The 13,657-nt window shown below is 39.2% G+C and overlaps 1 protein-coding gene and 1 long non-coding RNA gene across 3 annotated transcripts in view; one reads left to right on the top strand and one right to left on the bottom strand.

Moving 5' to 3' along the window:
- The window catches only part of PRSS12 (serine protease 12), a 73,067-nt gene extending 65,412 nt beyond the window's left edge, over positions 1 to 7,655 (top strand). For both annotated transcript variants that reach the window (XM_017870887.1, XM_017870888.1), the window contains 2 exons: positions 4,547 to 4,827; positions 5,397 to 7,655. In XM_017870887.1, coding sequence (XP_017726376.1) covers positions 4,547 to 4,827; positions 5,397 to 5,704 — 589 coding nt within the window. In that variant the 3' untranslated portion in view covers positions 5,705 to 7,655. The remainder of the gene's footprint in view (positions 1 to 4,546; positions 4,828 to 5,396) is intronic.
- A 207-nt stretch (positions 7,656 to 7,862) lies between these two features.
- On the bottom strand, positions 7,863 to 8,968 carry LOC108528881 (uncharacterized). The gene is made up of 2 exons (XR_001885327.1): positions 8,556 to 8,968; positions 7,863 to 8,061 (listed from the first exon to the last, which is right to left on the bottom strand). It is a non-coding gene; the product is annotated as an uncharacterized LOC108528881 (long non-coding RNA).
- Between the last annotated feature and the right edge of the window lie 4,689 nt (positions 8,969 to 13,657).

Consider the following 13,657-nt stretch of genomic DNA (forward strand, 5'->3'; position numbering starts at 1 on the left):
AATTGGAGTTAAAGGAGTGTGACTCCATGCTTAGGTTTAGCTGGAACATTTCCCTAAATTAGGACAACTTTAAAAGTATAGGTACTGGCGGGGTGCCGTACCTATAATCTCAGCACTTCAGGAGGCCAAGGCAGGCAGATCGCTTGAGCCCAGGAGTCTGAGGCCAACCTAGGTAACATAGTGAGACCCTATCTCTACAAAAAATAATTTTTGAAAATTAGTTGAACATGGTGGCATGCACTTGTGGTCCCGGCTGCTTGAGTGGCTGAGACAGGAGGATGGCTTGAGCCTAGGAGATCAAGGCTCGCAGTGAGCCGTGATCGCACCACTGCACTCCAGCCTGGGCAACAGAGTGAACCCTTGTCTCAAAAAAGAAAATAAAAAACGTGTGTGTATTCCATATATACATATGAACTAACAAAGAACTTCATTTTGACAAGAATGGTGCTGTTTGCCTTTTTTGTTAGGTAAATATTTTTATTCTCAGTTTAATATTAACTGCTGATTGGTGAGCATACAAATTCTGGTGTTTACCTGCCAAAATCTACTTGATCCAAGAACACAGTGTATGTATGGAACATGTATGCTTTTTGCATTTTGGTATCTATTAGTAATCTCTTAGGATGCTTACTTCATCCAGTGAAATTCTGGGCATGTATGGGCAGGAGTTATGCCCACACTTTTGAGTCTTTGGTTCAGTGGTTCCCAAGTCTGACTGTGTATCTGAACCACCTATGATCCCACACCAGCTGTATTAATTTATATTCTCAGAGATTGTATGGCTTGGGCGTTTATATTTTTTAAAGTGGTATAAGTGATTCTGATGAACAGCCAGCATTAACAAGAACATTGGATTTTCATGGGGATTTTTATATGAAATAGAAACTTTTTTTGATAGTTTTGTTATAATATGGTAATTGGTAAGATCTCTTTTTAATTTCAGTAAGTTAGGGATGAGAGTGTATGTATGTGGACATGAATGTCTTTCAAAATAACTCATTCAATATACATTTACTAAGCGCTCTCTCTGTGCCAAGCACTTTGCTGGGTGCTAAGGATACAGTAGTGATCATGACATGGTCCTTGCCCTTGAGGAGCCTTTAATTAAGTCCTAGAAACTGTTACATATGCATTGAGAGTGTTCAAAAGGATTGGCTAGCTTTCAGGAGAACAGAGGATTAGGAGGAGCCTCCTAGGAGATCTCTGACTTGATCAAGACAAAACTAGTTTTTGCCATATTAGGATAGAGGGGATGAGGGAAACAACATTGCACATAGTTTGGATAATGACAGGTTTGTAAGACAACTCTTCAAACGGTTTAAATGACAGAAGCACGGGGGCCAGACTGGTGTCAGAGAGGGGACCAAGGACCAGTTCTTAGATGGATTTGTGTATCATTTAAGGAATTTGAATTTCACATAGATTGGGGATCCCCTGAAGGGTACTCAGGAGTTATATTATCAGGCAGAAACATCACTCTGGTGGCAGCATGAGGGAATGGGTTGAAAAAGTTAAAAGTTGAAGCAGCAAGGCCATTCAGGCGACTATTGCAATAGTCTTGGCATGAAATGACATATTAATGCAAGATTGCCCAGGGCTTTTAACACTGATATTATTTTAAAAATAAATTGCCTGTGGTAGTAATGTCCTGTTTCTTTGCTTACTGGTTGAAGACTCAATTTTTATAGATATTGCAGAATAGATTTAAACAGCCAGTTTAGCTGGAAAGATTATTTTAGCCAAGCGTCACAGCTGTTTCTTACAGAATGGAAAATATTGTTGCAATAAGACTTAAAACAGTGAATTCCTGTCTCAAAGAAAAAAAAAAGATAAAAAAGATAAAAACTCAAACAGGTCAAATTATTTTAAGTAATATATTTAACCTAGTATATCTCAAATATTATCATTGCAAAACGTAACTAATAGAAAAATTGAGATATTTAATATTCTTATTATCTATAGGGACAATATTTTAGTATTTTTTTCATACTAAGTATTCAAAATTCTGTGTATTTTGTACTTTCAGCACATCTTAATTCAGACTAACCATATTTCAAGTGCTGCAATAACCACAGTTAGCTAGTGGCTACCATATCGGACACTACAGCTCTAGATAATTTCTTAAATTCCATTAAAAAGATAAATGCAACATTTCAGCAGTACTTTCAAGGGTGTATTTACAATAATTCTTGTGGTAAAAGTGTTAAATCACTTGGGGTTTTACTTTAAATACGTGAATGTACTGTTAATAAAATTTACTGAATATACTAGCGGTATTATTAGCACACAGAAAGTAGAAGTGAGAATAAGTACTTGATTACTCTCCATACCTATTACTTTTTACAGTTTCAGTATGTGAAATAATCCTAAATTTTACTTAAATTTTCAAGGAAGCTATAAGAGCATATACTTTAGGCACAATATATTAAAAAGCCTTTGAACTTTAAAGATACGTGATGATTTGAGTCTCAATAAATCACAAACTATTAATATTAAAGATCAATAGTAGGTGGCTGTATAAGCCAAATCATCTTTATCGCACTGTTTAGTTTTTGAGCACTGACAGTTAATTATATATATAAGATGGTCAGAGCCCTACTTAAGGATATTAGAATATTGAGGCATCTCATAACCTCTAGTAATTTTAAAGAAGTGGGAAGTTTTATTTTAAATAGACACTAGAAAATGCCAAGCTTCTGAATACCAACTCTTCTAAGTTCACATTCAAGTACAGGTCTTGTAAACAATAAAAGACCCAAGTTTTGGTTAAAAAAAAAAAAAATTAAGGTGACAGTTGTTATATGCATGCTTTCCCCCTTTAACAGTTAGATGCCAGCACAAAATAGGTAGAGTTGATGAAACAAGGGCTGGAGTTTTGGCAGGTAAAAGACAAGCAGGGTAGTTTTACAAGAGTGATTGTTGTAATGGGCAGATGGTGGAATCCAAGCCAGATAATAAAGGAAGTCATAAAAGATTGAAATGAAAAAATAGTGGGGCCAAAGGATAGAAGTCCAATGGGTTTGAAGGATTTTAGCGCTGTAAAAACGGAAGGCAGAAATATGGTATGCGTGAAATCAAGATTTCAGAGGTGTGTGGTTATCTGGTGAATACAAGGTCTAGGTCTTACATTGTAAGTGGATGGCTGAGATGAGGTGGAGAATACACTCATTGCAGATGACTAAGTCAAGGAACTACAAAGGAAAAGTTATTGGACATTAAGTCTTAAAAGAATGTTATAAGTAGTGGGATGCAATGAGCATGGTGCTCTAGTCTTCCGTGAAAAAGAGGAAGTAACTAGGAGATGGGTTGTGTCATACATTCTAGGTCAGAGGTTCTCAACTGGGGGCAGTTTGCTTAACAGGGAACATGTGACTATGTCTGGAGACATTTCTGGTAATCACAACTGGGGATGGAGGGTATGTGTACCATGTACCAGTGGCATCTAGTGAATAGGGGCCAGGGATGTTTTTAAACACACTATAATGCACAGGACAGCCCTCATAACAGAGAATTACGTGGTCCAAAATGTTAATAGGTTCTGAGGTTGAGAAACCCTGCTTTAGGTGGGTTCAGTATCAGAATTAGAGTATGATGGCTGAAAAATGGGCTGAGAACTATCCATCTGGTAAATATTGTTTCTATTTTAATGGAATATGGAAAAAAGTATACATTAACAATACACATTCACTAATTTAAATCAACCATTTTCTGCATTCCTAATGGCACAACACTATTCTAGGTGTTGTAATCAGTGAACACAACAAAGATACCTCTGACCTGGAATAGCTTTGACTCAAGCAGGGAGGAGAATAAATGCAATAAATAGTAAACTAGATAGTTTTGTTAGAAAGTGATGCTTAAAAAAGAGGAAAAGTAGAGCAGATGAATGACATTGCGAGTGTTCAATGATGGGAGGACAAAGAAAGATGGGTTGCAATTTTAAATATGAGGGTGTCAAAGTAGTCTTCATTGAGGTGACATCTGAATAAAGATTTAAAAGAGGGGAAAGGATAGAATGAATATATGTTGATCTGAAAGTATAGTTTGGGTTCGCATTCACTTTAGAGGAAAGTGAAGGAGTTTACGTCCACCTTGCAGGAGTGAAGTGGACTGTACCAAGTACTTTGATGGACACAAAGTTGGTTTCTGCCCTCACAGAACTTCATGACAAACTAACAATCTTGGAAATAACAGAGCAACAAAAATGGCAAACACAGGACAATAATTTTGACCTATTCCAGTTTTGATCCCTTTTCATTCGGGAAATGACAGGTTAATGATTAGTCTTTATTTTCCACTCATCCTCCACATTTGCTCCTTTTTGGAGAACAGATTACACAGTGAAATGAAGACAAGAGGTTATGACAATGGGTTCACAGTAGAGGATCAGGAATGGTGGGTCAGATAAATGGAAAGAAAGGTTGAATTTACCAAAGGGGCTGATGATTTGGAAGAAAGGCTTGTATCTTCATTAGTCTTCCTTCTTGACAATCAGTAATTTTCAGTATCTGAAGCAAATCTCTCATTAGTACTCTCTGCCTCTCAGGTATGGCAACAGCACTAGGAACTATGCTGTTAGGGTTGGCGATTACCATACTCTGGTACCAGAGGAGTTTGAGGAAGAAATTGGAGTTCAACAGATTGTGATTCATCGGGAGTATCGACCCGACAGCAGTGATTATGACATAGCCCTGGTTAGATTACAAGGACCAGAAGAGCAGTGTGCCAGATTCAGCAGCCACGTTTTGCCAGCCTGCTTACCATTCTGGAGAGAGAGGCCACAGAAAACAGCATCCAACTGTTACATAACAGGATGGGGTGACACAGGTAAGGCACAATAAAAAAAAAAAAAAGCAGGGACCTGTCTGTGTCTGGTATTATCCACATATTTGGGTGTGCAATGGGCAGTAAGATCTTAAATGGGTTCACTTATTTGGAGAAATTTTGCTTAGTGTGAAATGCATGCATGTAATCGAGACTTATATTCTGGAGGTATTGTTGGTTCTAATGAGAACTAGCATAAACTGAGAACTCAGTTTAATTCAGTGAAGTAGACATGAATTGATGTGCCAATGTGAAACCAGCATGAATGCATTCTATGCTTTTTGATATACAGAATTCAAATATGAATGCCTGCACAAATGTGCTTTCTTTAGGTCACCTTACTCTACAGATCCATAGATGTTATTCATTATTCCTCAGACAATTCAGTACTGAGAAGTAAATTTGTAAAGGTTAAGATTGTGTCAACATTAAAAATACCAGTCATTGCTCATTTTAAACTACACTAATGCCACAACAGGGATTTTATTTTCATGACTATTACATGCTCGGTAACTGTTAAATGTTGCGATGGTTATCCGGAATGCCACTAATCAGATGTTTGGTCTGAGTAGGACGAGCCTATTCAAGAACACTACAACAAGCAGCCATTCCCTTACTTCCTAAGAGGTTTTGTGAAGAACGTTATAAGGGTCGGTTTACAGGGAGAATGCTCTGTGCTGGAAACCTCCATGAACACAAACGCGTGGACAGCTGCCAGGGAGACAGCGGAGGACCACTCATGTGTGAACGGCCCGGAGAGAGCTGGGCGGTGTATGGGGTGACCTCCTGGGGGTATGGCTGTGGAGTCAAGGATTCTCCTGGTGTTTATACCAAAGTCTCAGCCTTTGTACCTTGGATAAAAAGTGTCACCAAACTGTAATTCTTCATGGAAACTTCAAAGCAGTATTTAAACAGATGGAAAACTTTGAACCCCCACTATTAGCACTCAGCAGAGATGACAACAAATGGGGAGATCCACGTTTTTGCTGTGTTGTGGTAAAAAATTGTGCACCCCTGTTGCTTTTGAGAATTTGTGAACATTTTCAGAGACCTCAATGTAGTGGAAGTGACAATCCTTAAATGAACTTTGTTGTCTATCCTCATTTCACTGGAGTGACTTATTCTAAGTCTAATCTATCCCTGTTTCTCAGAATCATTCTATGTTGATTTCACAAAAGATAATTTTTACAACTGAATTGAGAACCCCTTATAATTTAATCAGTGGTGTCTGAATTCATATTAAATACCCACATTTGACATAAATGCGTTACCCTTTACTACACTTATAAGAGTGGCATATTTATGCTTAGATCTTTTCAAAATACTTGACAGGAAATCATCTTCTCTGTAGCCTTTGCCAAGTGAGGAAATCAATGGTTAAGGAATTCCACTACTAACTTTTAGGCCTGAATAGGAGTAGTAAGCCTCAAGGACATTTGCCTGTCACAACAGATTCTCAAAGTGATCTGATATTTGGAAACAAGTATCCTTGTTGAGTACCAAGCGCTTCAGAAACCATAAGATAAAAATACTTTCTACCTACAGTGTATAAACTACAAGATTTGAAAGGATTTCTGGTAAAATGCCAGTTGGACATACAACCTAGTTTATCCAACACATTAACGTATCTGCTATATTTGCTTTTAACAAGCACTTCAGATTTAACTTAGAATTAAATGTTAACTCTTCCTTAGTTAGCATCATAGTCCACGTTCCCCGACCATGATGTAAGAGTGCCACCTACTGACACTTCCCTGTAACTGACTTATACCTGCAGGTTTCCCCAAGACCAACCTGATACAATTCAATCTTAAAATATAGTAGTCAAAATGCTTTCCTGGCCTATACATTGAAAAGTTCTAGTAACTTTTCAATTGTTTTAATGCATACAGCAGTTATAACATATGCCAGGGACCGCATTCGGCAGCTTTGAACATCACTGACAAGTTGCAAAAGGCCAGTAGGATCTTACAGTAGCAGCCCTTGTTTTCAAATAGGGGAAAACAGGCTTGCCTCAAAGTGAGTCCAGTTGGTGAAACACTGATTCCAAACTCCATAAAAGGAGTCCCAATGCTGGATTTTACCCCATGGTTCTCCCACCTAAAGGACTGGTTTCTCTATGGCTATTTCTTTGAGTTAAGGGATAGCTGCTTAACTATGCACCTTTACAGAACATTCTTAGCAGTAATGCTCAAATTTAAAAGGCACATTCAAGATACTTCAATGTCAGAGATCCTTCCCCAGGTCCCAAGTAGCATAAATATAGGTACAAGGTTAGCATGAACTTTCGGATGGTTTTAAGTAATCCTCTTGAATGCCAGTCATTAAAGGACTTTACCCTTCTACATCAAATTACATCCTTTTCACAAATCCCCATTTCTGTAATAACTGGTGCAAATCTAAAGGTGCTTTATAGTTTTACTATTTTGCAGATTTGAAATGCTGCATATAATGCAGAAGAGCATTAAAAACTTTTGTAAAACTCATGATTTTGACAAACTTTTAAGCAGCTTTGTATAGAGCTACATATGGCACACACACTTGCACAAGGGCTTCAGAAAAACGTGCAATATAGGTGAGAAAAATGTCTATTGAAACGTTCTCATGGGCTGCCCTTATAATTAAACTACAGTGCTGGAGCAAGCAACATCAATGTTTCAAGTAGATCAGGGACTGGCAAACCTAAAAGGCAGCAAACAGCTTGCAATTTGCTCAATCCTGAAGAATACATGGTTCATATAACATGCTTTTACTATAACCGTCTTGTTACTTGAAAGATACACGTGTACTGTGCATATCTGTAAATAAAGTACATAATTTTTCACCTTGTATAGCTGCCTTAAATTTTGTATGGTTTAAAAGACTGCTCTCTCCCTTGGGGTAACCTGGTAATTTTATATTTTACATTTTCACAAAGGCTGCAATAACTGTACTCATTCACACTACTTCCACATGAACGTGTAACATTAAACAGGAGGTATTCTGCTCACTATTAACTACCTTTCCGTCTATTAATCACTCAGTCAAAGAACAATGAGTAGCCACATGACTTAAGCATTTTATTTAATTATCAGGGACCACCTTAAGTATTACTTTAAAAAATTCAGTCCTATATTGAAAATAGGTGGCCTGATAACTTCCAGAACATTATTCGGAATACCCGTTTCCCCAACTAAGATAAATCCATTGCCGGATGCTGAAGACTTCGCCCATTACCACTTTGGATTTCTTGATAGTCTGCAAGAGAAAAAAAAACATTATAAAACTCCGAGCTGTGTACTTACCTCACTGTTCTGAGATCTTATCAGCTAATTGAGCTGGTTGGTAACTCTTAAACTACAAAAGCCAGCAAAACGGGCCAGCTTTAGCTTTCCAACGTCCTGGCGCTAAGGCGTTTCAGATTAACTCAGGACTATGAAAAAAGAAATGCACCTTCTGTTTCCATCATCCATCGTCATGTGTTCAGCTCAGCTTCCTAGAAACATTTGAACAACGGTTTAGAAAAGTTTGCCCAATAATCCGGCACCTTCCAGGTTTTTAACAGTGAATAATGTTACTTGTGCAAGTCAGAATCTGATACCAATTAAATGGTGACAGCTTTGCCAATAAACAAGAATATGCTCTTCCATGGCTAGGAAGGGAGACTGCCACAGCTGACAGGTCCCAAAGATACATGGAGATTCACAATCCAGAATTAACCAGCAAGCAAACTGCTACAGGTTATTACTCACCATCTGGCTCAAACTGACGGTTCTCAGGGTGCTATGGCACAAGAGCGACAGAGTAGACTCAAGATGGCCACATGACACCAACAGCGAAACAAGCTTCACCGAGTCCCCGGGTGCACGGAACCTTTCCCCGAGGGCCCACGGCTCACGCACGCCGGGGTTCAGGGTCCAGGGCTGCACGTGGCCGCCCCGCGACCTAATGAGCACTCAAGTCCGCGCATGCCTGTAAACTTAAGGGTTTCCAAAGCTGCCCCCCGACCTACCAATATCCTGACTGCGCTGCCTTTTAGGTAAGGCAGTAAGTTTCGGCCCAATTATCATTTTAACGTACGAAAGACAACTAAGTACTTTCACCTAATCCCGACGCTTCCCGAATATGAAAGGCCGAGGCCTTCGGCACACGCTCTCTTATAGAACTGATGACGCTATTCCGGGGGAAGCGCCGCGAGGGGCGGAACCTATGTTGTTTCACTCTCCGCCCCGCCCAGCCCCGCCGCGGCTCCACCTGTTCCGTCGGCCACCTCTTCCTGTGATCCCTCTCCCCGTCCGTCCTCCACGTCTGAGCGGGTCACCTGGCTCCGGATCCAGACGCATGCGCACATACGAGAGCCAAAAGGTTCTCGCGATAGCGAAAAATCATGACGCTTACCCGTGTAGGTCACGGAAGCGAGGGGATCTTTTGGTGTTTCCTGTTTAGGATACTTATTTTAGACAATGTTAGAAAAAGGGGCCGAACGCGGTGGCTCACGTCTGTGATTCCAGAACTTTGGGAGGCCGAGGCGGGCGGATCACTTGAGGTCAGGAGTTGGAGACCAGCCAGGCCAACATGGCGAAACCCCGTTTCCACTAAAAACACAAAAATTAGCCGGGTGTGGTGGTGAACGCCTGTAGTCCCGGCTACTCGGGAGGTTGAGGTGGGAGAATCGCTTGAGCCCGGGAGGCGGAGGTTATGGTGAGCTCAGATCGCGCCACTGCATTCCAGCTTGGGCGACAGATCGAGTTTCCATCTCAAAAAAAATAAATAAATAAAAGAAGGTTAGACCCGATGAGCCTAGGAGACACCCGGTTTCATGAGCGTGTGCATGTTGCCCATGTTGCAGTCTGACCCTGACCCACAGTTTGTTGCCCACATCTGGCCGCCCTTGGACTCTTAATTCCGGAAAGCAGAACGCCTCAGTCTTACCTCACCCGCTGTACATTGCCTGGAGGATGCAATGAAATAGGGCTACCGCCACTGTAAAGTGGAATTTCCAGCCTTTAGGAATAGTTTTGTTAGACACGTGCTTTTAAAAGAACACTGAATTTCTTTTGTTTTCGTTTATCCTCCTGTATGAAACAAACCAGGTGAAGTTTTTACTTAGTGCTGGACCATTTGGAGCAGCACATTGTAGCAATTGCTGTTAAGGAAAAAGGTATCAAGACGGGTGAATAAAGTACAGTGGAGATCTACAAAAACATGAAGTCATTACATGCTTTTGGGGAAAGATTTAATTAGAGCAATAACTGCCATTCGGTTTGGAATGGACAAGCTTATAGGAGATACATTTTTATTTGAGATAATAGGGCTGCTTCTAAGGCTCACCATATTTCACCCTATCTTACTTTGTCTCCTTGTTTCACTCAGTTCCACTAATGAACCGAAAAGAACTATTCAATAACAAGGCTTGCATACTGAATCACAGGAGGGAGTTCCGCCCAGTTACATTTTATTTAAATCTAAATAATTATCTATATTACTTTGCTAGGACTCTAATAACAAAATACCGCAGACCAGGTGGCTTAAACAACAGAAACTTGTCACAGTTCTGTCGGTTGGAAGTCTGAGATCAAGGTGTCATTAGATTGTTTTTTCTGAGGCCTCTCTCCTTGGCTTGTGTATGGCAGTCTTTTCCCGGTATCTTCATACCGTTTTCTTTTTGAACCTGTCTGTCTCAATTGCCTCTTCTTAAAAGGACACTGGCTGAACTGGATTAGGGCCCAACCTAATAAAGTCGTTTAACCTTATTTACCTCTTTAGAGACCCTATCTCCAAATACTGTCATATTCAGAGGTACTGATGTACATTTTACAAATTACCTAATCAGTACTCAAAAACAAGAAAAGTCTGAGGGCTTCTACATATGAATTTTGGGAAGCACAGTTTGGCCCAAAATACCATTCATTTATGCTAACGTAAAAAGTCTGAAGATTTGAAATTAATGTTTCCATTGGCTTAAGGTGTTAGAACACCAATGAACATGAATGACAGTATGTGTGCATGCATGCTTGTGTGCACCTGTGTGTCCTGGCCTTTGAGTAGAACTTTGTGTTTTGTCTGAAACTGGACTTTAGAAAATCTGTTCTTTTCTACCCCCATATTTTATGATCTTTTCTCCATCTTGACTGCATTCTCATCTATTTTTATCTGTCAAAATTCTACTCAGCTTAGAGTGCTTTCCTCAAATATCACTTGTTCTATGAAAATTTTCATTGCTTCAATTGAATTTGTTCCCCCCCCCCTTTTTTTTTTTAACATACTATAGTACTTAACTCACATTTTTCTTGTGTTGCCTTTATTATAAACTGTGGTGAAGGACTATGTCCAATTCTTATTGAAAGTGCCTAGCAGAACGACTTTCATTATATGAACAGTCAATTGCATTACTGAATGCTTTGAAGTACTCAATATGTTTCTGAAATCGAAAAGGTTTTATGTTTACTTTAAAAAACCATTTCTCTCCAGGAGATGGAGTTTAATTCCCCTTTCTGATCCAAACACCAACTTTATTGTGGGCTGTGCTTAGTAACTTGCTTTCAAAGGGTAGAGTAAGGAAAGGGGAGAAAGCAGAACTTTGGTGAAAAGTGGCACGCATTACGGAGTCCAGGTGATCAGTATTTAACATCAATGATACGGCATGTTGATAATGTGTACTCTGTTACCATGTGATGAGGACACTTCACCTTCATGTTTTTCTTCCTCAAAGCCCATACCTTAGACTAACCATGAGAAAAAAGTCACACAAAACCAAACTGATGTACATTTTACAAATTACCTAATCAGTACTCAAAAACAAGAAAAGTCTGAGAAACTATTATACCAGAGAAAATGATACATAATGACTAAATGTAATGTGGTATCCTGGCTGGTATCTCCAGCAGAAAAAGGACATTAATGGAAAACTAGTGAATCTGAATGAAGTGTGGAATTTAGGTAATAGTGCCAATATTGATGTCTTAATTGTAACAGATATACCATGGTATTGTAAGATATTAACAATAGGGGAAATTGGATGAGGGGTGTGTGAGGATTCCATTTTTGCAAATTTTCTGTAAATGTAAAAGTTTGACTTAAAAAAGCAATTATAACCTTACAGTCTATTATACTTTCATTTTAACACAAAGTAGTGATTTAGTAGTGGTTTCTATCTACTTTAGTGTGAAATCTGTGGCTGAGATGACAGTATTTCTAAGTTTGACTTGAGATCAAACCCAATGAATTTACCTGTATTCAAAGGAATATTCAGAAGAGACAATGTGGTAACAAATAGAAGAATTAAAAATGGGTTGGTAAATGATGGTTGCCTTAAGGATTTTATTTTATGTATGTATTTTTTTTTTTAGAAACATTTTTGCTCTGTTGCCTAGCCTGGAGTGCAGTGGCATGATCTTGGTTGGCTCAGTGCAACCTCCTAGGCTAAAGCGAGTCTCCTGCCAGATGTGTGCCACCACACTTGGCTGATTTTTTTTAAGGTTTTTTTTTTTTGAAAGACAAGGTCTCACTATATTGCCCAGGCTGATCTTCTGTGCTCCTGGGCTCAAGTGATCCACTTTCCTTGGCCTGCCAAAGTGCTGGGGATTGCAGGTGCCAGCCACTGCGCCCAGCCTGAGGATTTTAAAGATAGAGTGCAAGGTGAACCTGTTAGAACTGATCAAATGATGGCTAGGTAATATTTCAGTTCTGCTTTTGATACATGGACTGAACAGTTCATTATAGAATATTTATTCTTCAACAATGCTTTTCCATGCACTATATCTGTTTTCCTTTTGTGGTTTAGTGTTGAAACTGGTAGTCATCAGAAAAACAAATTTAACATAGAATGGCACATCTATCATATGAATGCGGAGATGAATAGGAGAAAATACAGTGAGGTAATAACCCGTGGACTTATTTTCATCTTAAAACACTTAGGAAATCTAAACTTCCAGTGTATACTAGCAGCTTGATACTTCTGCTATAAAAATTGGTTTTGCTGCAGTAATAAAAGTATAGTGTACTGCAGTATAATCTAGTGTTAAAAAAGGCATAGTGGCCAAAAGAGAGGAGATGGACGTTCCGTCCTATCTATATTACAATATTCTTGTCAGTTCTGAACATCTTGTTCAGTTGTTAAACATTTACTAGACTCCAGCAAATGTTTATTGAGTAGACATGGCCTTTGCCTCAAGACTTGAGAATATAATTGAGTAACTTACAGTTAGTGCCATTACAATGTTTTCCAAATTATTCAAAGTTCAAAGCAAAGGAATTAGTTTTAATTTTTCCCCATCCTCTATTTTCAGTATTTGATATATTTTTGTATCAACCAATGTATTAGTTATTGATTGCTGTGTATCAAATTAGCCTAAAGCATAGTAGCTTAAAAAAATAAGCACTTACTATCTCATAGTTTTTATGGGTCAGGAATCTAAGAGCAGCTTAACTGGCTCAGTGTCTCCTGTGAGGTTGCAGTCAGGATGTTGACTGGGGTTGCAGCCATCTGAAGGCTTCACTGGGGCTGGTGCTGCAGGATTCTCTTTCAAGGTGACTCATTCACAGACCCAACAAGGTAATGCTCGTTGTTGGCAGGAAGTCTCAATTCCTCAGCATGTGAATCTCTCCATAGGGCTGCTTGACTGTCCTCATGATTCTCATGGCAGCTGGCTTTCCTCAGAGTGAGTGACTCAAGAGAGGAAGCCCCAGTGCTTTTTATTATGGCCTAGTCTAGAAAGTTACACACCATCACTTGTTAGAAGTTAGTTATTAATGCCAGCTCACATTCAAGAGGAGGGAAATTAAGCCCCATCTTGAGGGGAGTATAGAATTTTGTTGACATAATTTAAAAGTGTTACAGTCAGGATGGATGAAG

This window comes from Rhinopithecus bieti, unplaced genomic scaffold, assembly GCF_001698545.2.
Source record: "Rhinopithecus bieti isolate Rb0 unplaced genomic scaffold, ASM169854v2 scaffold_5846, whole genome shotgun sequence".
Classification (NCBI taxonomy): Eukaryota; Metazoa; Chordata; class Mammalia; order Primates; family Cercopithecidae; genus Rhinopithecus; species Rhinopithecus bieti.